General features: G+C 37.8%; 1 protein-coding gene across 4 annotated transcripts in view; it reads right to left on the reverse strand.

The window, feature by feature from the left end:
* Positions 1-5133: 5133 nt before the first annotated feature.
* The window catches only part of XEG113 (xyloglucanase 113), a 35963-nt gene continuing 16024 nt past the window's right edge, over positions 5134-25072 (reverse strand). For 2 of the 4 annotated variants that reach the window (XM_088976541.1, XM_088976542.1), the window contains exons 7-13: positions 24348-24442; positions 24196-24249; positions 11072-11185; positions 7358-7456; positions 7146-7265; positions 5675-5761; positions 5134-5571 (exon numbers count right to left, since the gene is read on the reverse strand). In XM_088976541.1, the coding sequence (XP_088832667.1) occupies positions 5404-5571; positions 5675-5761; positions 7146-7265; positions 7358-7456; positions 11072-11185; positions 24196-24249; positions 24348-24442 (737 nt within the window). In that variant the 3' untranslated portion in view covers positions 5134-5403. Of the gene's footprint in view, positions 5572-5674; positions 5762-7145; positions 7266-7357; positions 7457-11071; positions 11186-19926; positions 20413-24195; positions 24250-24347; positions 24443-25072 lie in introns of those variants that run through there. The other 2 variants (XM_088976543.1, XM_088976544.1) reach the window with 1 other exon arrangement.

Below are 25072 nucleotides of genomic sequence, written 5' to 3' on the forward strand. Positions count from 1 at the left end.
CGACATGGTCAACCTTGAAAGTTGAAAGCTGATCTGGCTTGATGTGGTGTGGCCTGCTAAGTTTTCCTTGCTTTGCTCAGTTTCTCCAATGTTCTCTAGTTCCTTCTCCCACAATTGGAGACTTTTGGAATTCTCCTTACCATCTATGAAGCTGGACTAGTTTCAACTTTAAACTTTCATCCTAGTGTCTTGCCTCTGCACATAAGTTCAAGGTGCTTTTTTGCAATTAAATGCAACTACAACCTATCGGATGGCTTCAAACGTTATGTTGCCTGGTTGAACTTAAACTTTGGGAAGAGCGCAAAATAAGGTTCAGAAATACGGAAGGTTTTGCACTGCAGTTAAATATATATATTTGTATTTGCACTCTTCCCAAACTGAGACTTACTAATTTTGTATGTCAAGGGCTCATCTAATTATGGTTTTTGAACTGTTTGGCCTGGGAACTGTTCAGGCAATTGGTTCCGTTTTAACCTAAATTCGGTCTCTGGCCAAAAATTGTTGAATCAGTTAATGACCTGTTGATCTGGGCGGTCGAATTGTTGACCTGTTTAGCGGTTTATGACTTTTATTTTTAAATTTTTTTGTTAAGGATCATGCTTATAATTCATGATCTTTGTGATCAATGGTGGCCAAATCTTTTGCATCATAATTTGGATAAGATGTTTTTTTTTTTTTTTTTTTTCAGTGGTGAGATAACTGTACCAAAACTTAGGTTATTATCACAATTTCATGTGTTCAAGTAAATGAAGAGAAATTTTATTGGAAAGAGAAGGAAGGGAAATAAAATCAAACTAGCAAAAAATTTTTACATTTCCTTGACTTCTTTTCTCTTTTTTTGGAGATAACAAACAATAGAAAAACCCTTTGGAGAAGAACCCTTGTTAAGCCTTTCTTATGATGAAAAATGGGATTCTTTTCCCACTAAGGTTGTATTTGGTATTATTACCACTTCAGTCTTTGATCGATCCTACCCGATTTGTTATAGGGTAGGTTTGGTTTCAAATTCTTGGGATTGACTTTGACCCATGCTAGTTCCTGGGTCTAGGGTTTATCCTACCTGGACCAACCTTTGTTAGTCTTGGTGGAACTTGTCTTGGAACTGAACTTTTCTTGAAATAAACTCTAAAATACTTTTGGGAATATAAAGATTTGAATCCAAGCACTTATAGTTATAAATGCCATAGTCTCATTTGACCATTGAGTTACTTTAAGTAATTTAATCATTTGCTGCATATTAATATTTGAATGTGTATAATAAGTAATATAAAAGGTAATATTTATAAAATTTAAATTATAAGTTTTGAACCATATAATAATAATCAGTTTAATCAATAAAGATAATATAAATTTTAAATTATATATATTTATTGAAAATCAAATTTTTGAAGAATATATTTTTTTAGGTGGGAGAATAAATAAAGAACAAGTTCCATGGGTAAACCCTATAACTGACCTCAAAACCACGAAGGCCAGAACTGACCTTTACAAGATAGGTTCCAATTCCAAAAACATGAAATCGACCCTTATAGGGTAAGTTTCAGGTTTTACCATAGAACTAAACTGAACCGACCTATACTCACCCCAAATAACAATACTACGATAAGAAAATGGCCTATGCAAGTCGATATGTATCCACCGTACCGTTAATTTTTGTATTTTTTATATGGCCATTTACTAAGAAACATATGTAATTTTCCATATTTACTAAAATCCTACATACCCTTCAGTTTGCGTATTTTAATATATTATAAGAGACCTTTCTACTTTAGAACCTCTTTACATATCGTCAGAGCCATGCTCCAACATCGGCTGTAATGGTTCTCCTTCTTTTAATGGATGTATTACAACTCAAATGGATTTGACACGACAAAAAACGATAATAATAAGTAATAGGGACCAATCAGACTTTGGCATGTCACCATGAAAGAATAGGGACCCATTTCAATCAATGTGAAAGCTATGGCTCTTGTTAGGAGTATTTTTGGTATAAAAAATCATATGCCCAAATGAATATACAAATGTGCCTTGATTGTAGGTGGATGAAGTAAAATGGTTGGAAAGTAGAAGGGGTGTATTAGTAAAACACAAATTAAAAGATAGGCCTTACAAAAAATGTAAAACTGTAGGAGCATTTTAGTAAATGACCTTTTTTTAAATCATGTTTGCTTTAGTTCTCACATTTTCTTTCGACAAAGGAAACAAAGTATCCATTAAGAATGAGAAATGTCTTGTAAATCAGATATGGATAAATTGTGGTTCTACGGATCATATGCAGATGCTTTGAATCGATCTCACTTCACATTCAAATTCAAACCCATCTTTCTTAATTAATTGAAGACATATTTCCTAATGAACCAACCATTTTCATTAATTTTAACTCCTGTATATTGATGCACCTAATAAAAAGGCCATATGTAGATAAGGATTAAGGGAACTTGAATATCCCCCAAGACGATTAATCCACCATGTGACCACCTTGCTTTGTTATAACAATATCTGCTTTAAAAGTAATTCCTTTATGGAAAATTCTCTCAAAACAATTCAAACTACATTATAATGTTTTAAAAACCAACCCGGAGGCTGAACTGTTTTTGCCTCTGGGTTGCAAGTCATCAATTCGACTGTTTGGGTTGAACGGTCAAACCATGCCACGTTAGTAGTATGTATGTATAAACACATTTTATTAATAAATAATGTATAATTATAATCCACATGTAATATATGCATTATTTGATGCATAGTTTATGTTTTTAATTCAATTTTTATTTTTTTTATAAAAATATTAAAAATTACAATTTGAGACAAAAAAATGTTTTTTTTTACAAAAATAGTAGGGCAATGCACCTACAACCCCTTGGGATGCATAGATCATTAAAATTTACCCAAAATAGAAAAAGGTCACCCCAATCTGACATTGGAGCACAAAGCTATGGCCTCCGAAAGCTTGCATACATATTTAGTGTATAACCCATAACCCAGTCACCGAGTCGAATAGGTCAACAATTTGTCTAGCTAGGTCAGGTGGTTTTTAACTTAGTTAACGGTTTTTGATAAAATTCTAGGTTTTACTAAAACTGGACCTAGAATCATGGTCAGGTGATGGTTTGAATGGTTCAACCGACTAAGTCGATGAGAGGTTGAAAACACTACTACGTCATTTAAAAAACAATTGATTATTAAAATCATATATATTTATAAATATTAATAAGAACAATATTTGTGTCCCAAGAATTAAGATATAAAACTATATATATATATATAGTTTTTTTTATACTTCTTAACGTTTTTCACGTGTCCTAATCAAGGTTCAAAGTATATTGTATATAGGGTATAAGGTGATCAAAGCACTTTACTTTAAATTGGGTTTTATGGATTTTATTTGTTTTAAATGATAAAATATGACAACAATTCTATTGACAAGAAATCAGAAGAAAAAAAATAACATGAGTTTCAAACCCTAGTCATAATATTTCACAATTCTATTTTAATTTTTCTACTGTATCCATGTTTATCCAAAGTAAAATTGTGTATTCAATTCTCTTTACATTTTTCGATACTTAGAACCTTGGGCTGACAGGATTTGGGGCATAAAGCGTCAAGATTGCCACAGTTCTCAAAATCTCAACGGCCGGCCTTGTGCTCTAGATCACCGCTTTGAATTTATATTCTTTATCTATCAAAAAATAAAATGAGAACAAAAAATTGAATTTATACTGAATACACTTACCAGAGTGGGACTCGGAGCTTCTCCTATCAGAGAAGTTACACTACCACCCAATGGGAACAAAATCTTATCCATCATGTATGGACGTCAAAGAAATACTTTCTCTTTTGAAAGATGGCATCAAGGTCGATCAGCCATTGGCAAAACCCATCTTGAGTCTTTTTGGGTCTGATTTCAACATCTAATTATCTAAACATAATACCTTGAATTTGGTTTAAAACCCCACATTTGGCCCAGGTCACCATGGATCGGGTTAGGATTGATTACATCAGGTGGAAAGTCGGGTTGGGTTGGGTTGGGTTAGAAACACCTGGTGCATTACGATTTAGGATAAACCTGAGCCAAGCCTAACCCGGCCTGACTTGCATCCCTACTCCTCAGAAGGGTCCATGCATACCAGTTCGGATTCGGTGCGTTTGGACTTACGATTCCAACCATTTCATGACACATCAAAAGTATGAGAAGGGGAACAGGTTGGCACGGTGAATTCCCTCTTCCATAACTCTATACCATTAAAAAAAAATCTAAGAGGGATTAAATAAGAAAGAAGCGAGAATTCTTCTTCTTTCACTCCGGCGGAAAATCTTTTTGTTCCGCAGAGGAAGGAAGAGAAGAGGGGAAGAAGCCTAACTCGGAAGAGGAGCGGCATAGAGAGGGTGATGGGGAAGAAGAAGAAGAGACTAACTCTGGAGTGCTTCTCGTAGAATCGTAGTCATAGAGGGTCCCGTTCAACAAAAACACTCTTAGAAGCCCTCAATGTCAGGGTCGCCAGTACCGGCGACAAGATCTTCATCCTCGCCTACGGCTTTGGCACCGATCAATCAGCTTGGCAGTGCATACTACCCAATTTTTCTCAGCACTACCGCATCATCCTCTATGACCTCGTATGTGCCGGCACTCGGCAGGGTTAATCCTGATTAATTCGCCTACATCGGTCACTCTATTTTCCGCCATGATAGGCATCTTAACCTCTGTTTCTGTCTGAAAACGAGGGCATTGGAATTTTCTCTCAGCATTAGCTTAACTTATCAATTTTTATTAGTAATAAGTTTTCAATCGGTTGTAAGTGATGGTCAATTAAACAATGAATGACGTGTCAAAATATTGATGGACTCGAAGAAAAAATCCCTTCGAGTCCAAACGCACTGAATCCAGTCATAGAAGGCAAGGGCCTGTACCTGTAGCACCCCGCATGCCCTAAGCTGCCTGCTATTTTGCCTGACTTAAAAATCTATTCTGCATGTCGGAGACTGATTTTATGATTGGATCATCTTGCTGAGATTAACCTTTTATGTACCAAAAGGAGAAAACAAGTGGCTTTGCTTCTCACGTGAATAGTCCGTTAACAGTTGTGTTCAAAAGATGAACAAAAGCTCTTTTAAAATTAAAAAGGGAAGCAAAAAAGAGAAGAAAAAGGAACTAAATCCAACCTCAGATTCAATAACTTCCATTTCGTTCATTTGCACATTGAAGTAATTCAAATATACCAAAATTTTTGGATAAAACCCTGTTTGCAAAATCATGTCAGCTACTTTCCCTCGAGAGTTGGCTTCTTGATGTCTGTTGTATATCGTGTGTGCATGCATACTCCTCCCAGTACATTTCTTTCTTCTCCCCCTACTTTTCTCTGTTCCTATTACCTTTTCTTCGTAAAAATTATAATTGTAAGTTAAGCCTTACCAGGGTGGATGGTCATCTTGTGGAGTCTTTGGTGGGGCTGGTTCCCAGTTGGGCTTTTCATCCCAGTACATATCATAATATATGTGGCCAGGCGTATGATCCAGTACACAGCACCAGATACCTACATACCTCTTCATACGGTTTCGGAACTTTGTCTCCCTCGTCTGACCATTTATTTTGATACAAGGAGTCAGAAGGCACAGTAACAGAAGCAAACAAATCTACATTCTACTGCTGAGATAAAGCAAAAGCAAAGGGACGACTTGCCTTGTCACCGAAACCTTCAAAAGCATCTTGCATGGATGAGAACTGGATGACTTTGACATCCTTGAATGAGGAAAGTACTGTTTTCAACTGTGAGGAGATAAAGTTCTTACATATTCAGAGAAATGTAAATGATCTAAACACAAGTAAACTGATATCAGAAATTTCACAAAAGGATACTTTGTTATCTAAATGGTAACGAGGAAACCTATTAAAGAAAACTTCAAGTACTTAAAGGAATTTAATAGAATACACATTTTCACTAGTGTAGTTCCAATTTTCTAATTTCTTCCCATTAAGAACTTAATGATAAAATATCACTCTTCATCGATTACCAATTATTAGTGCAAGCCACAAATATTGTAGGACATTTTTGTCTGAGAGTTGCACTTTGCTGAACCTACATTGCAGCCTAAGCTGCAATGGCTCTATCAAAGCACGACCATGTTGCCCATGCTTAAGAGTATCTTAAACTTTCACATCATAAACTTGTTGAAGGATGGGCCATGTGGCCAATTTTGATTGGTCCACTGAAATGGAAGTGAACTTGTCTGGCATGCAGGTCTTTAGGAGATCAATCTAGATTTTCAAAACGTGGGTTGATCCACTGGATGGGCTTCAGAAAGTGACATTCTATTGACACTACAAACATCTCAAAAGACTAAATAACAGAAAAAAAAAAAGATATTCAATTGCATTAAAATTGGTTACACAGTCAACATTGTCATTACAATGTGAAATTTGGTCCCTGTCTGGTTGAAGGAGGGATCAACATTTAAACTTTCCAGATTGATAACAATGTTTCCGCACCTTAGAGAATATGCACGCAAAAGAATCTTTTATATGTGGATCAGGAAAAATGCTTAATATATGATCAGCTTGAAGGATCATTTCAGTGAAATAAGAGTAGCTTTAGACTATTATCCGTACACAAGAAAATTTAAAGTTTTATTAGGGTACTTGATTACTTCTTAAAGATGTGTACTAAATTTGATTAAGCATAAAGTGGTGATGAATTGATGATGAAGCTGATGATAATAATGATAAGGAGACTTGAGGAAGAAATTTCATATAAGAACATCAAAACAATATAATAGAGGAGGGTACCACATTACACCAATGTATGGTGTACCAATATTTCATTCTAGCCTAGGTGTATAGTTACATGGTGCATGACACTAGGAAGAATTAGTAAGCTCCACACACACCATCTAATAGATCTCTTATATCTGGACCCGACTTCTCCAATACCTATCCATTTCACACTCTTACATGCTTTTGAAAGGTCACAACAGAGCAGCAGTGGTCCAAGATGAAAGCCTATATATGAAAATTTCTGTCTATAAAACTGGTACCATAGAGCTAAGTGTCTTAACTCAAAATATGCCTATTGATAATTGCAAAAATATCTGAAGAAGTTGGCACAAATTAAAACATGTTAGTATCTGAGTATATATACTGTAAATTAGAGTACCGTTTCTTCACTGCTATGCTTTGGTAATCTGAGAACTCCTGGTCGACTTGTTTTATTGGTCACATGACAATCTTGGGATCCAGAATGACAAAGTTGAACATCGAGCCATGACTCCTTTATCTGAAAACCAACAGAGAAGAACTTCCAACTAAACAAAGTAGAAGCAGAAACCAGATGCTTTATTGAATTTTGGTGGAACTAAATATGATTACCTGTTTAGGTAGTAATGAATTGTCAAGGAAGGAGTACTCTTTAAAATGGATAGCAGGGCCAAATTCCTCCTCTGGTAGTTCTTTCAACATAACGTTCACCTATATTGCAGCATGTTACCTTAATTTATCATAGTTTTATGAGTTTTTAAACCATTCTGTGTTCAAATAAATACCAATACAATCTACTAAGAATTTATTTTAGGAAGATTACCAAAAAGTATTTATTAATCAGGCTGCACTCATATACAAACTCTTTGAACTAATTTTCCTTAATTCAATATTTATACCTATTAATCAGCAAAAGCACTATTTGTATTAAGAGCAAAAATAAAAAATAAAAAAGAATGATGAGTGTTATATGAGTGCAGCCTGGCCGTCTAGAATCATGTTGTCAAACCGAAATGGAGAATTGATTAATTGAATAAACAATGGAAATAAATAAAAAATGAATCTACTTGGCTTTATATGAAATTACAAAAACAAAAGAAAAGAAATAAAGAAAAGCACCATGTTCCTGTGGAAGTTAATTTGGAGGCCTTGGATTCCCTCTAAGGTGAGCTTCTTAGTGTGGCATGTTGTAACTGTTACATGTCTAACCAGGGACAGTTTGGCAAGAAGGGGCATATGAATTCAAGATAGCTCATGTGGGCTGTGTGGGTTGATGTTGGAGAATAGTGGTAATTTGTTTGTTCACTGCCAAGAGTCTCAGGGTCTATGGCTGCATTTTCTGAGGGCAAAAGGTCTGAATTGGATGATGCCTAGAGCTCTGGTGAGGTGCTGCTTGCCTGGCCTCTTCAAAGCTTGATTAGAAAGGGTAGGCAGATAAGTATCTGGTTCCAGCTGCTATTGTTGGATCTTGTGATAAGAGAGGAACAGGAGGGTCTTCTATTGTAAAAGCAGAGCAGAGGACAAGTTGGTCTGTCTGTCCGTGTAACCAATCCCTGGGGAGTTTATTGTAAAATGTGAACTTATGGTTTATTTGATGGCTATTTAGGTGCCAGGGTGTCTCCTATGCTGGTTATACCCCAGCAGGCTTGTTCTACTATTTATCATTGAACAAAGTTACTTTTATCTTTTTTCAACTAAAAAAAAAGGCAGGCAGAGATTGAAGTAAAAAGGATCTAGTGGGAACGAGTTCCCATCAGAGAATTTTTTTATATCAGTTTTTTTTTTTGGTACAGGGTGCCCCTAATAGGACCAGAGCTAGTAAAAAAAATGATATGCGCAGAAATGCAAAACATTTGGCACACACCTTTAACAGGACCCTATATAGAATGGAATTAAAGAAAAGCATCAGTGCAGTCTGCAGTGGCCCAGAAAGTCATGTAAAGATTAGGAATTTTCAGTGGCAGTTTGGAACTTAGAAGAGACAAATATATGGATTTCCTAGGGGGAACAAACTAGTATCCTGGATTCTATTAATCACATATTATGTTCACCCTTTCATATCCTAATCACTTGGTTATTTCAAGAATGTATAGAAATTGGACGATAGGCAAATCCCTTAAAGATATAATTTATATGAATACATCTGGTTTTTGTGTGTTCAGCAATGAAGATGGGTTTCTCAATCCAGGGTAGTGTTTTAAAAGTGCAAGGTGCAATAAAGGCACAAGGGCCATTTTGCGCCTGAGGCGCAAGGCGCAAGGTGAGGCGCGCGCCTTTTTGAGGCAAGGTGCACAATTTAAAAAAAAAAGCTAAAAATTCAAAAAAATAAAAAAAAATGCAAAAAAATCAAAAAAAAAGTATAAAACATAATATTAATAAAAATATAAACTTAATTTTTAAAAAACCTATTATCTAAAATTAAAATACATAAACATAATATGTAAAGCATATTCAAATGAGAATTTAAAAATGAAATCAAACATATAAAACATTTTCAAGCATATAAAACCCACAATCTTTTTTTTCTCAATTGCATCAAGTAGCTAATGTGACATATTACATTCCTAATTCTAAGAGCCGCCTTTGTGCTACGCCCCTCTATTGCATCAAGTAGCTAATGCTTCAAGAACCCCCTATTTGGTAATGTTGTCCATTCATTCATCCTAATAAAATATCTTCTTAAAAGCAATTAAAACTATAAAATCATTATTTTGTGTGAAAACAAAGAATTTAAGACCCTAACATGGACTTGTTTGGGATGGCCTCGAGGAGTGTGGCACGGGGTCCGGGGGAAGAGCCCCCGACTCATCCGCCAAACTCAAAAAAAGGAAAAAGCAGCAAATTTTCAAAAGGTGCACTCTTGGGCTAAGGCGCAAGGCACACCAGGCGTGCACCTTTTGAATGGGCTACGCCTAGGTCCTGGGCGAGGCACCTACCCTAAAATGCCCCTCGCCTAGGCGTGCCTTTTAAATCACTGATCCAGGGTTATGATTGAAAAAAAAAACAACTGATTGTACAACAAAGAAGTGGTGAGAAAAGGAAATAAAGGAATGCTAGAATGTTCTCAGAGGAGAGAAGCAAAGAAGCATTGATGTGTGACGGATGGGCGATACATTGGATTAGAATTGTGGACTCTGTTTTGAGTTCCCTTTTGATGATACATGGAGAAATAGGGTGGTGGTGGCTAGTTCTAAAAGGAGAGAATAAACTTGGATTGGATGCCTCCTGCTAAAGAATATTTGAAGTTAAATTTTGACGGGAGTAGTCGAGGCAACCCGAGTCCCTCTAGAATAGGAGTGGTAATGAGAGACAAAGACATACCACTGCTTTGTTCTCAGGTTTAGTGGGAGTGGGTGATTCTATTAGAGCTGAATTGGTTGCTGCACTAAGAGTACAGATGCAAAAGAGCTGAATATGGTAAATCTAGTGATTGAAGGGGATTCAAAATCGCCAATGAGGTGACTGAAGGATCCAATCTATAATTTGGTGCTTTAGGGATGTGATGAAGAAGTTTAAATGGCTCACTAGAAATATGAATTTGACAGTACAATGGGTGAGACTGTGAGAGAACAGATAATGGGATGAAAATTTCTCTAGCTAAACAAGGGATGAATATAAATCAATTGTATTGGGAATGCTTTGAAAATCATAATTGTATCATAAATTGTACACAAAGTTGAACCGAATCAAATCGTGAATCATATCATAAATCTTAAGAGTATTCTTATTTTTTACAAACATGTCAGAAAATCAAATATAGATACATTGAAAAGGCTAAATATATAAAAGAAAGTGATTTTACCCTATTTTTAATCCATATCTACAATGAATGAACTATGTACACAAAACACTAGAATCCAGAGATGATATAATCAAGTTTGACTAAAAAATGAAATACATCTACGTACAATGGTTCTTTAACCTACATATGATGTAAAATAAACTTAGTGCCTAGTCTTTAAAACTACTCTCCCTTGATAAACCTAAATATAAACAAAAAGATGACAAAGTAGAAAACAAATTCTTAATTGAATTTATTTGAATTACAATGAATCATAGGGACCGTATAAAACATAAAATTTATTAATCAAATTGTACGATTCAAACAAAAATTGTAAGATATTGCAAAATTAATAGGGCTCATTTGTAGTTGAGAGGTAGCACCGCCTCTTTAAGGGATGCCTGTATTGCCAACTTTAAGTGATTAATAATACTTACTTTTACTTATCAAGAAAACACCCTGATTAGAAAATTAGTGCTGTAAATACTATTTAATCTCTTAGAAGGTCAATATCATTAGTAATTCAGTTCTTAAATAGTGTGTACCTCAAATACATGATCCAAGGGGCAGAGAAAAGGTTGCCTAGTCATTGTTCCCTCCAAAATTCCAGGATGTCCAAACCATAGTCTATCCAATCTGCACCACAGTGGAGGCATTACCTAATATAGAAAAGAGGTCAGAATACAGACCTTCAGTTTTGAAAGCAAACATAAGTATATTATATTTGTATAACCTGATCAATCAAATATCATGCAATAAGTAGATCTAACAATAATTCATCTTTACATCTTATTTCATAACTTATTTTATTAAGAAACATTTAAGTACATACCCAAGATTGTACAAATCAGTGTTTTAAAAGGCATGAGGCATATGCCTGGAGGCAAGGTGCCCCCAAAACGCCCTGAGGCATATGCTAGAGGCATTGACACCTTTGAATCGTACGCCTCATACACTTTTTCATAGGGCGTGCTAGAGGCATACACCTCATGCACCTCACACACACCTCATAAAAAGACAGAAAAAAAAAGAAAAAAGAAAAAGAGGAAAAGAAAGGGAAGGGAAAGAAAAAGAAAGGAGAAGGAAAAAAGAGAAAAAGAAAGAAAACTCTTCTTCTTACTCATCCCCCCTCCTCTAAAGGAGGCTTATGCCTCCTTGTGTTCAGGAGGCTTACGCCTCTTACACCTCTTACATTCTCAACTATGCCTCACACCTCTAGATAGTGGAATGCTTTGCGTTATGCTTCCACATTTTAAAACAGTGGTACAAATAATAGCAGTTCCAGACTTTTAAACTTGCTATTACTACCAGTGCAGGTTGGTTGGATTTACCACTATAAACTTTCTTGCTTTTATATATTGATGACATACTACCGGTGAAAATGAGAAGGGCATGCAACAGTTAAAAACTCTTATGTGGAGCTCTTTCCATTCCCCTTCCTTACCTTCTATTTTTTTCTCCATTTTTTCTTGCTTTTTTCTTCTCACTTGTACACCTCACGACTCTAGGCAGTGAACGCCTCGTGTCACGCCTCCACAATTTAAAACATGGTTGGAGGTTAGGACATAACTAATCAGGAGCATATTGCTAAAGAAATTGCTAATTACTTCAAGGAACTCCATTCTTCTGATAGAATCTGGAGACCAAGGCTAAATGGTTAGGAAGGGACAACTTTATCTCAGGAAAGCAGAAGCTGGTTGGAGAGGGAGTTCAGTGAAGATGAAATTAAAAAAAAAAAAAAACAGCTTTTTCGATTGATGAAGATTAGGCCCCTGGCCCCAATGGATTCTCTTCATCCTTTTAACATGAATGTTGAGAAATAGTGAAAGAGGATCTTCTAGAGGTGTTTGAAGATTTCTACAACTCAACCATTATAAATAAGAGAACCAGTTCCACCTTCATCAAACTCATTCCCAAAAAAAAAGAGGTCTCTTGGAGTTAAAGATTTCCCTCCAATTAGTCTCCCGGGCAGCTTGTATAAGATTATAGAAAATGTGTTAGTCAACCGGTTGAAAAGGGTAATTAGTAAGGTAGTTGCTTCTACTCAAAGTGCTTTTATTCAGGGCAAACAGATTGTAGAAAGCATTTTGATAGCAAATGAGGTGGTGTAGTTTGCAAAATTGATTTGGAGGAGTATGATAGGGTGGGCCAAAATTGTTTGTGAAAAATCATAGGTGCTAAGCCCGGCCCAAACTTTGAGCCTAAAATCAAAGCTTGGGTCCAAGCCGGACTTTGGGCCTATGACATCTAATATTAAAATTTTAATTATTTAGAAGTTTTAAATTAAATAATGCATCATACATAAAAAATATTGCATAAGCCCAAGCTAGGCCAGGTTTGGCTAGGCTTTGGGCCTATGGCATAAAAGATGGGGCATGGGCCTCATTTAATTCCTAGGCTTGGCTGGGCTTGGCTTGTCAATCCTTTTATAGATGAAGGCAAGGCCTTCATTCCCATTTTAGAGGAAAGGCCTTCATTCCTATTCCAGAGCAATGTAGGACTTGGAACAACACTCAATGGTGAGTGCTATCATTAAGTGTTATTCCAAGTCTCACATTGCTTAGGAATGGGAATGAAGGCCTTGCTTAGGAGGACAACTCTGGACAACTCTCATTTGTCATACTTGAGTTGAGTCATGTGTTGAGATGTGTCAACTCATGAATATGTATATGCTTAAAGTTTTATATTTTATATAAAATAATTGATACAAAATAAAATATATTTTCATATGTATAATATTAAGTATATATAATTTACTATAAATAATATACAATATAATATATTATATACTTAATAATATATTATATTATATTATATTGCAGGTTGGGTTAGGCTTGAGCTTGACACCTTGGGCCCAAGCCCGACCTAGAATTTTCTGGGCTTGCACACAAAAACCTAGGATCGGCCTTGGAAACTTGCGAGCTAGGCCAAGTCGGGCCAAAAATGATCGCCCCTACAATAGGTACAATAGGGCCCCCAAAGATTTCTTCAAGGCTTCTAGAGACTTATGGCAAGGCTGCCCCCTCTCCCCCTTGCTCTTCTCTCTAGTGGATGATATCCTAGATGCCTTCATGCAAAAGGTTGATGGGCTAGGTTTAATTAAAGATTTTTTGGTTGGGCAATAAAGTATTCACATTTCTCACCTCCAATATGTCGATGACATTATCTTCTTCATTGAAGACCATAAAGGTTACATTCTTAATTTGAAGGAGATCCTAAAACATTTTGATGTAGTGACTAGTATGAGAATTGATTTAGAGAAGAGCAACATCATTGGCATTCCATGAGCGGAAGGCTAACCCTAATCAAGGCAACTTTATCAAAGCTCCCAACTTATTGACTTTCAGTGTTTAAAGTCCCATCTGGAGTGAGAAAAGATCCGATGCAACTTCCTGTGGGAGAGAAGAGGAGAGAGAAGGAATCACTTGGCACTTGGTAAACTGGAGGATAATGTGTAAATTGAAGGAGGATTAGGGCTTGGTGGCATTTCAAAGAGAAACAAGGCTCTGCCAGGAAAATGGATTTAGTGGTATAATATTGAACGAGGCTCTCTATGGACTTCAGTGATTTGAATCAAATATAGAAGAAACAATCTTGAAAGGAGAAACACTAGGGATGCAAATGAATCAAATTATGATCTGATCTGAAATAAAATCTGATTTGATTGTGCTGGATTCGGATATATGTTAACGGATTATCAAACCAAATCGGATTGAAAAATGTGATTCATTTGCTTATTGGGTCGAATTTGAATCACCTTGGATTCGGATATATTGTTATGTATAAACATTTATAACCCCAATATAGTTTCATGTTTCTATAGCAGTAAATGTAATTTTAATTTAAACTTGGGGTTAGAAGTGTCCAACCAAATACCTTTATATATATATATATATATATATATATATATTTATATATATTGTTGAGAGTGTAAGGGCATTTATGTCCTTTCATGTTTTTTGTATTTGGGCACCTATTCAAGGGCCCATTTGTAATTTTCTTCTTGAATACTTTAACTTGGTATCAAAGCATCAGATGGTCAAGGAGAGCATCAGCTGCTGGTTGTGACTCACATACGAACCTGTTGACGTTAGTAGCCTGTACAGGCGTACAACCAGTGACATATATTTGCGGTTATGATGCCCATTGATGCGCCTCGTTTTTAGAGGAATTTTGATATAGCTTTCATGGAGGTTTGAAGCTGTTTTACATTTTTCTTGGATTTTTCAGATGAAAATTGGCAAAAAATACAGATCTGGATTTTAGGGCTTGCATGCTCGCATGGTGGGTTAGTTGCTGCTAAGTCCACTTGCGTTTGAATCGTGGTAAATTTTTGAAACTGCAGGAAGTAGTCTAAGATTTTTTGAAACCCTAAAACTTTTTTGGAAATTTTTTTCTTCCCCTATTTTGCCGTCGACACCTTTTTTTCCCTTGTTTTATTGTTGTAGCCCGTGTTTAACCTTCAAGGAAAGGTGTTTGGGTGTTTAGCTAGTGTTGGGATACTGTGGTGTTGGTGAGAAAAGTGTTTTTAGACGGGTGGTGATCCTCAAAACGTGTTTTCATAGTGACTCTGTCACTCCACATTTTTTTTTGGAAAAAGGTAATGTAATTTTATTCAAACCAACACATACAAGCTGGATTCAGACCCAGAAAGGCAGTCTGAAAACCACAGCAATTACAATCTCCACCAGGAGTTTGAACGAAATAAAACAGACAAATTCAGACTTCTGAACTCCTCAGTAACAGACACCCAAGAGATTAGCTTGCCCACTGCTCTCTGAATTATATCTTCAGGGCTCTTTTCTCTATTACAGAAAGTCCTACTCTTCCTCTCAGCCCAAATGGACCACACTACAGCAGCATGACTAGTCCTCCACACCAGTTTCCCTTTCTTGCTTAGGCCTTTGACATTCCAACAGCAGAGGAGCTCCTTAACCGATCTTGGCATAACCCAACTGATATTCATGGATTTGAGAAAGTGCTCTCAAACCTGAGAGGAGAACGAACAAAGAATACACAAATGGTCTGTCAATTCAGTAAATAACCCACAAAGACCACAAGATAAATCCAAAACTTGAATGCCCCACCTCACAAGATTAGATCTGGAAGGACATTTGTCAAGGGCCACCATCCAAATCAGAAAATTGCATTTAGATGGACTTGTAGAGTTCCATATCTGTGTAGCTGGTAAATCAGTGAGACCCAATCTGCAAAGCTTACATGCCAGGGATTTGACAGAAAATTCTCCATCCGGATTCCACTTCCAGCACATTTGTCTTCCGAAAGCAGGTCTATCTTCTGCTGATCTCCACAATCTCTTCAAACTCCCAATCAAAAAGATTCCTCCTAAGGGGGGGGGGGGGGGTTCCAAGTAACAGAGTCTCCAGACAAACAAAAGCACTCAACCACAAATGCTTCTTGGTTAGAAGCACACTGAAATAGAAGGGGAAAAAACTTAGCTAGAGGCCCATCCAAGCACCAAGAGTCCCTCCAAAATTTAGTTCTATCCCCTTTACCAATCTTGACTGAAATCCCTTCCAGACAGAAATTCTTCATGATACCTTTCCAAAGTGAGTTGCCCTAACTTGGAGGAGGATCCCTAGACCTCCAGTTGCCCCACTCCACCCCATATTTACCAGCTATGAGGGACCTCCACCAAGCATTACTTTCAGCCGAGAACCTCCAGATCCACTTACAAAGGAGAGCAGAATTAAAGCTCTTCAACTTCCTTATACCTAAACCACCATTAGTCTTAGGAAGACATACTTGGTCCCAATTGACTAGGTGAATTCTTTGCTCCTCTTCCCAACCCCTCCAAAGAAAACTTCTCTGAAGCTGCTCCAATCTTTTTGCTACTTTGTTTGGGATGGGGAAAAGAGAGAGGAAATAAGTAGGTAAGTTGGAAAGGGTACTTTTTATCAAAGTAACCCTACCCCCAAAAGATAGATATCTTGCCTTCCATGATGCTAATTTCCTCTCCATTCTTTCAATAACTGGATCCCAAATCGAGGAAGCTAAACAATTTGCCCCCAAGAGCAAACCCAAATATTTCATTGGGAGGGATTCAATCTGACAAGCCAGCACCTCTACACAATCAACTATGTTGGTTACTTGATCCACTGGAATGATTTGACTTTTGTTCCAATTGACTTTGAACCCAGAGACCACTTCAAACCAGGTTAAAATCCCAAGGACAAGATCTAACCGAGAAGGAGAAGCGTTCACAAAGCATAAAGTATCATCTGCAAATTGGAGAATATTAACCTTTTCCCCCTCAGGAGTGATTGCAAAACTTTCCCAATCACTAGTATTAGATGCCTTTTTACAGAACAGAGTAAGTATTTTCATAACACAAATAAAGAGTAAGGGGGACAGAGGACCACCCTGTCTTAGACCCCTAGAGCTATCAAAAAACCCTGCTGACTGACCATTAATCAGAACTGAAAATTTGGGAGAGGTTATACACACTTTAATCCAGTTTCTCCATTTCTGCCCAAACTAAACTTGATGCAGCACAAAATCAGTACACTTCCAATTAACATGAGTAGACGTTCAAAACTGCTATCAGCCTTGAACCCTAATAGATTTCAGGTTCGAAAATAGAAGAAAAAATATAGAGAAGAGAGGAGAAGGAGAAGAGAGAGCAGTAGAACACAAGCGTTGAAATGAGGGACAGAATCTTAATGTTCTGCCGCCGCCACTTTTATTTAGTATTTATAGGTTATGCTCATTACATGGAAAGGACAGGTCTGCCCTTAGTATTTACATAACAAATAGAACAAAATAAAACTGAAATAACCAACTGATCACCAGCTAACCCTAGGATGACTAGAACACACTCTACCCTACGAACACAGTGGGACCATAGCTCTAGGGCCCACATCAGTGTTCTCTACACTCCCCCTCAAGTTGGGAATAAATGTTTATCATACCCAACTTGGAGAGATCCGCCTCTAGCTTCTTCCTTGGTACAGCTTTGGTGAGGATATCTGCTAGCTACATGTTGGATGTGATGTACGGGAGACACACTTCTTGTGATGAGACCCTCTCTCGTACAAAATGTCGATCAACTTCAATATGTTTAGTTCTGTCATGCTACACCGGATTGTGTGCTATATTAATAGCCGCTTGATTACCACAATACAGCATCAGGGGCTTCTCATACTCAATACCCAACTCCTCAAGTAGTGATCTCAGCCATAGAATTTCAGCCACTCCGTTAGCCATTGACTTGTATTCAGCTTCAGCACTAGATCGGGAGACAACACTCTGTTTTTTACTCCTCTAAGAGACAAAGTTACCTCCCACAAGGGCACAATATCCAAAGGTAGACCTTCTATCATCAACACTCCCAGCCTAATCGTCATCCGTATAGACCTCCACCTTCATGTGGTCATTGTTCTTGAACAATATACCTCTACCCGGGCATCTCTTCAAGTATGCTAATATTCTTTCTACTGCAAGGTGCGTGGTTCTAGGAGAATGCATGTACTGGCTGACAACACTAACTGCACAACTGATATTTGGCCGAGTGAGGCAGAGATGTAGGAGCTTTCCCACTAATCGCTGGAACATAACTTTGTCTTCAAGAGGCTCCCCACTCTCTACACTAATCCTGTGGTTCTGTTCAATGGGTGTATCCGTAAGCTTGACACCTAACTTTCTAGTTTCTGCCAACAGATCTAGAACATATTTCCTCTGAGAGACAAAGATCCCCTGTTTAGATCTAGCAACCTCAATACCCAAAAAATACCGTAGTGCACCAAGATCTTTCACCTCAAACTCTTGATGAAGGAGTTTTTTGAGAGACTCAATCTCATGGCTATCGTTTCCTATCACCACAATATCATCAACACATACTGCAAGTAGTGTTAGAGAGGACTCCACCCTCTTGATGAATAGTGTATGATCTGATTGGGCCTGTACATAACCAAACTTTCCAAGGACTAACCTGAACCCATCAAACCAGGTTCTAGGTGACTGTTTCAAACCATACAATGCCTTGTTCAGTCGGCAAACCTTCTTACCCATCTCTGTATCATAGAATCCAGAAGGCAACTGCATGTAGACCTCTTCCTGTAAGTCTCCATTCAGAAAGGCATTTTTAACATCCATTTGAAACAAGGGCCAAGAATGATTTGCTGCAAGGGATAACAGAACTCGGATGGTGGTCATCTTGGCTACTGGGGCAAAGGTCTCCAAGTAGTCTATACCATAAGTTTGGGTGAACCCTTTTGCAACTAGCCGAGCTTTGTACTTCTCAATGGAACCATCCACATTGTGCTTCACAGTAAATACCCATCTGCATCCAACTGATTTCTTTCCTTTGGGCAGATCAACTAGCTCCCATGTATTATTTTTCAACAGGGCATCCATTTCAACTTGCATTGCACCTCTCCACTCCAGGACTAATAGGGCTTCTTGCACTGTTCTTGGAATAGAGGCATTAGCAACGAAAGTAAGATAAGACCTGTAGGAGGGAGATAGGCGATCATAGGATAAGAACTGGGAAATGCAGTGGACTGTAGATCTGGGGCAATGTCGTTTCCCTTTACGGACAGCAATGGGAAGGTCAAGGTCATCTGTAGGAGGTGAAGTGGCAACAATGGAAGGAGTCTCTGTGGGCCCTGGGACTGTAATACCTGGATTTGGAGCCGCATAAGAGGTTGGAGCTGGCCTGAACTACTGATGGCCGGGATCAACCTGCCTGCATCGCCTGTGATAGACTCTCAACTCCTGATCCCTCTGACCACCCTCACTACTGCAGCCCTCATCACCCAATGGAATAGGTAAAGGAATAACCCAAAAAGTATTAACCCTACCCTCACTGTGCTCCCCCTAAAGAAAATGACCCAAATCCCCACTCTCACTGCTCTTCCCCTGAGGAGAAACCCGAGAATAATAGGGTGTCTCCTCAAAGAAAGTGACATCCATAGAGACAAACTTCTTCCCTGAGACAGGATCATAGCAGCAATAACCCTTTTGAGTTTGTGCATAACCAAGAAAGATGCATTTGAAGGCCTTTGGTTCGAACTTGGAGTGATGAGGTTCGAGAAGCTGAACAAAACAGGTACAACCAAATGTTTTAAGGGGAACAGTAAACAACTCCTCATTTGGGTATAGAAGGGAAAAAGGAGGTTTCATATCAAGAACCAGGGAAGGAACCCGATTAATAAGATATACCGCCGTGAGGATAGCATCACCCCAGAAGCGAATAGGGATTGGAGGTAAACATAATACTTCTAGCCACCTCCAAGATGTGCCTATTCTTCCTTTCTGCAATCCCATTCTGCTGAGGTGTATGAAGACAAGTGCTCTGGTGGATAACCCCATGATTAAGAAGGTAAGATGCCAATGGCTTAGCAAAGTATTCCTTTGCATTATCAGATCTAAGAACTTTGATCTTGGCATCAAACTAGGTTATGATCATTTGGTGGAAGTTTTGAGTCAGGGTGGGAACCTCATCTTGTGAACGCATAAGATAAACCCAAGAAAACCGAGTATGGTCATCAACATATAACAAAAAATATCTGTACCCACCCATAGAAGGGATGTGATATGGCCCCCAAACATCAGTATGCACAATATCAAAAGAACTATTACTCCTTTTATTAATCAATGAATAAGAGTTTCTACAATGTTTAGCAAACTCACAACTTTCACATTTCAACTGGGACAACTCAATAGACTCAAACAAAGTAGGAAACAGACTCTTTAAGGATCGAAAAGACAAATGACCCATTCGGTTATGCCAAAGCATAACCGGACTCACAATCTGAGAAACAAGTGACTTTTTATCCACTGACTCTTCCCGACGAGAACTCTCCCCGAGCAGATAGATCCCATTCGTCTCACGGCCAGTCCCAATCACCTTCGTCTCCAGGTCCTGAAAAACACATCAGTCAGGGAAGAAAGTTATTGAGCAGTTCATATGTTTGGTAATACTACTAACTGAAAGAAGGTTAGTATCAAGTTTAGGAACATGCAAGACAGAAGACAAGGAGATAGTATCCGACAACTTGATGTCACCCTTGCCAGAAATGGGGACAAGAGAGCCATCAACAATGGATACTTTATCCCTACCAGAAGATAAATGATAAGTGGTAAACAATGAAGGCAAGCTAGTCATATGGTCGGATGCACCTGGAGCTGAGGCATGGTAGGTTGAGGCTCGAGTACCTAAATGTGCGAAAAGCAGATGTGGTAGGGGCTGATGGTGACTGCGGTGACTGAGTTGAGTTCCCAACCTCCTTTTCCAACTATATTAAAGCAGCCCGAACTGCAGCTAAGGTCTCTAAGGGTGTGCCTCTTGTGCCAGACGATGATGTTGAATCAGTAGTCACGGCCACATGAGCATTACCCTTCTTGCTTCTCAACTTTGCGAGACCAAATGAGGATGCAGCTTCCAACATGCTTCTTTTGTGTGTTTGGGTATCTTACAATGCTCACATGCCACATCCCTTTTATCTTCCTTCTTCCTGTCCCTCTCTGAATCACCCCCTGATTTGGGTTTAACAGCTACAAGGGCCGGTGTAAGAGGCTGAGGTTGCATCATGACTTTCCTCCTGGTCTCTTCACTATGCACTAAGGAGTACGCCTGAGAGAGGTCACACTATCTCTGGTTAAAATCTGTTGCCGCACAATATCATACTCCGAATTCAGGCCTTCCAGAAACTCAAACACCCTGTTTGTCTCGATGTGCTTTCTATGGGTCTGTGCATCTTTAGGACTCTCTCACTCAAGAGTCTCTAAGTGATCAATCTCATGCCACAGAGACTTCAAGGTAGAGAAGTAGACCGAAACTGGTTTCTCTCCCTGTTTAAGAGTATTCACTTTACATTTCAATTCATATGCTCTAACAACATTAAGGGGTTGGCAGTAAGTTTCTTTCATAACATCCCACATCTCCTTGGCTGTCTTTGCCCACAAGTAATTTCGACTGATATGAGGCTGCATAGAATTACACAGCCATGTCATAACCAAGTAGTTTTCTTGGACCAACTTGGTATACATGAGGTCTCCTTTGGAGGGTTCTTTCACATCTCCCAAGAGATACCCTACTTTACCCCTTCCCCCAATAGCCATCATGGCTGATTGGGCCCATTCCAAATAGTTTGATCCATCAAATCTTATGGTTGTAATCTGAAAACCTATCTCAGAAACACCACCATAATTGTTCCCAAAACTGCCTTCTGCCTGATTCTTAAACTCCATTTCGGTCAAGAACCAGTAGTCTCAAAAATTAGGGTTACTACAGTCAAAGAACAACACTTGGACTATCAATCACAATAAAAAATTAGTATAGAACCAATCTGTATTCACGGTATATGTGCATGAAGCAGGTATAAGTCTGATCTGAAACCAATTATAAAACACAACAGCAACAGTCCATACAGTTTTCACCCCTTAAAAGAGTTCAAAATCCCCAAAAAAAATCTGAAAACAGCTTGGAGAATAATTTGATATGCTGAAGCAGAATTAGGGTTTTAATCAGTCCTTAAAAGAAAATTCTCAGCCACACATTCCAGGCAGTACTATATAGATAAGACTTGTAGTAGGGTTAATATGAAACCCTAAAATTGATCAATGTTGAGGAGAGAACTTAAGAAGAGCTTCACAGGTAGATCACAAGGCTCGGCCCAGCATTAAAGTTTGTCGCAGGGTTAAGATAAAACCCTAGAGAATAGAAGGAAGAAAACCCTAGAGTGGTTCGGCCTCCCTTTCTAGATAGGTTCAACCTATCTTCTCTGACAGTACTTCTCTCAGAAAATAAAAAACTTACAAGAAAATGTTGTTCCCTACCTTCCAAGGTTACCCGAACCTTAGCCTTCTCTAATTCTTCCTGATGACCAACACTCTACAACCGTGGCAAATCTTCAATAGTTGCTAAATCCTCTGACGATCTCCAAGAATCAGTCAACGAACTCTACTTTCTCAGCTTCCAGCCCTAGATGGTTCTCATGTGGTCGGCTGGACTAGACTCACATGAGAAACCCTAGCTCTGATACCAAGTAGACGTTCAAGACTGCTATCAACCTTGAACCCTAATAGATTTCAGGTTCGAAAATAGAAGAAAAAGTATAGAGAAGAGAGAGCAGTAGAACACAAGGGTTGAAAGGAGGGACAGAATCTTAATGTTCTACCGCCGCCACTTTTATTTAGTATTTATAGGTTATGCTCATTACATGGAAAGGACAGGTCTGCCCTTAGTATTTACATAACAAATAGAACAAAATAAAACTGAAATAAATAACAACTGAAATAACCAACTGACCACCAGCTAACCCTAGGATGACTAGAACACATTCTACCCTACGAACACAGTGGGACCATAGCTGTGGGGCCCACATCAGTTTCTCTACAACATGGTCATAAGCCTTCTCAATATCAAGTTTGAAGGTGACTCTAGAAAGACCATCAATTGGGCCAAAGGGCAGGATGAAGGGCCTTGGAAATTTGCCCACCTTTTGTCTGAAATTCATGAACTATTTTCTTTTCTGAACTGCAGCTTCAAATGGGTTAGCTCAATTAGGTTTGGGGAAGGATTTTTTGTATAGTTCTGATACAATGCTTACTTAATTACTTGGGCCTTTTTTTTTTGCCTCATTAGGCCCTTTCTTGTGCATCGCTTATGTACATCCTTCCCATTTTGAATACAAGTTATCATTTCTCAAAAAATGAAAAATAAACTAATATTGTCACCATATTAGTTTGAGGTGGAGTGTGTAAATATGGATTGTACAACTGTCTTATTTTATTAGTGTACATTCAATAGCATTGTATCTTTGTTTTTATTTTTTTGCCTTTATTTGGATGGAAAAGGAAATCTTGAAATTGCTCACATTCTTCCCTTCATAATAATGTATGGCTCGTTGGGTTCATTCATGAATCTCTCTCTCTCTCTCTCTCTCTCTCATCCTGGTGTTCTTTTTTTTTTAAAGATTTTCAGCTTGAATCTAATGAAACGTTGATCTCCCTAGGATACTGATTGTGTATGGCGTTGTGTGATATTTGGAAGATGCTTACTATGCTTGAGATAAAATCTTGTGGCAACAATCAACTTCCAAAGAACTTTACCAAAAGAAACTTTCTATCACTTGCTACCAAGAGGATTTGACTCGAAAAGGTAAAGTTGCATTTAGTTTAATTCCGGCAGCCTTTTTCTGGGTTATTTGGCAGGAAAGAAATGGAAGAATTTTCCACAATCGGCAATGTTCAGTTGATTCAGTTTCAAAAAAGTAGTTGGATTGTTATTTTCTTGGTTGGGTATACATAAGTTCTTTGAAGGAAGAAACTCTAGTACCTTTTTTTGCACTTGAAAGTCTTTTTGTAAACAGTCAAGGGATAGTACTCTTGTAAGGTTTGAGAAAGTTTTTTTGTATTTCTCCCAATTTACAGCCACTAGTTGTACAGGGATTCTTTTGATAGTAATGAAATTTCAATATTTTGCTTTCCCCCCCCCAAAAAAAAAAAAAAACAGATATGAAGGATGAACAAAAAATAACCCCATTATTTTATAAAATACTGCCGCTATATGTCTATATAAAGATGGAATTGCATGACTGACATGTAGTCTTGCCTACATAAGAAAATAAGGTTTCATACTAGGTGAAGCATATAGATTCTTAAGAAAAATACTTCATAGTGAAAGTGACTTGCAAATACTCACCAATGTACGGTTCAGCAATGAAGCAATGGCAAGAGCTATTCTTATTTCTTTAATCTGAATAACCATTTCCAATAAAGTTAGTGAAGTTCAATATACAAGAAGTTAAACAGAATGTAACATAATCCATTGAGATGAGGTTGATAAATGCTTACTTGGTAATTAACAAGAGAAAAGTGTGATGTAACGTCATGTTTCCCCTCCAGCAACAGTCTCTTTGGGATAGATGGCTTAAATGACAAAAAACCTCCTGCATGGGTTCCATTGACATGTTAGCATGCAACTAAAAGAGTTTATTTGATCAGAAGAAAAGAATATGTGCATTTTTCTACTATTGAGTATGGAATTAGTTTTTTTTTCTTTTTTCTTTTTTTTTTTTTTTGATCAATAGATATGAGTATGGAATTAGTTGGAGAAAATAGAGATGAAACTAGAGCATAGGTTTATGTAGATGCACTTGCACACACAGAGGGTTTTGGTTCACTTTTAACACACTTTAAGCACATAATTGGCACTATTATAAAGAAAAAGGTGAAAATGAAAATTGAGGGAAAAAAGAAGGTAATAGAGCTTCTATTCAACTGATCAAACCATCCTGATAATTTGCTTTAAGGTAATGGCATTTGGGTTCTATTTCTTTCAAAAAAAAGTCGCTTATTTCTCTCTAAATGGATAAGCTGATAGCAAAAGGAAGACGCTTCACAAAGTCCATCTCTTTCTCAGCATCTTCAGATGCCAACAAAGTGACAAACAAAAGCATCCACAAATATTGGAAAAAAGAAAACAACCAACTCCAAACATGTCTGGGAAATGTGCACATGTAAGCACTAAATTGGCAATGCAGCAACAAGTCATGGGTTGTCTTTGTTTATCTCACACG

The sequence above is a fragment of the Nelumbo lutea genome, chromosome 3, assembly GCF_056320005.1.
Source record: "Nelumbo lutea isolate HS-2025 chromosome 3, American lotus-T2T, whole genome shotgun sequence".
Classification (NCBI taxonomy): Eukaryota; Viridiplantae; Streptophyta; class Magnoliopsida; order Proteales; family Nelumbonaceae; genus Nelumbo; species Nelumbo lutea.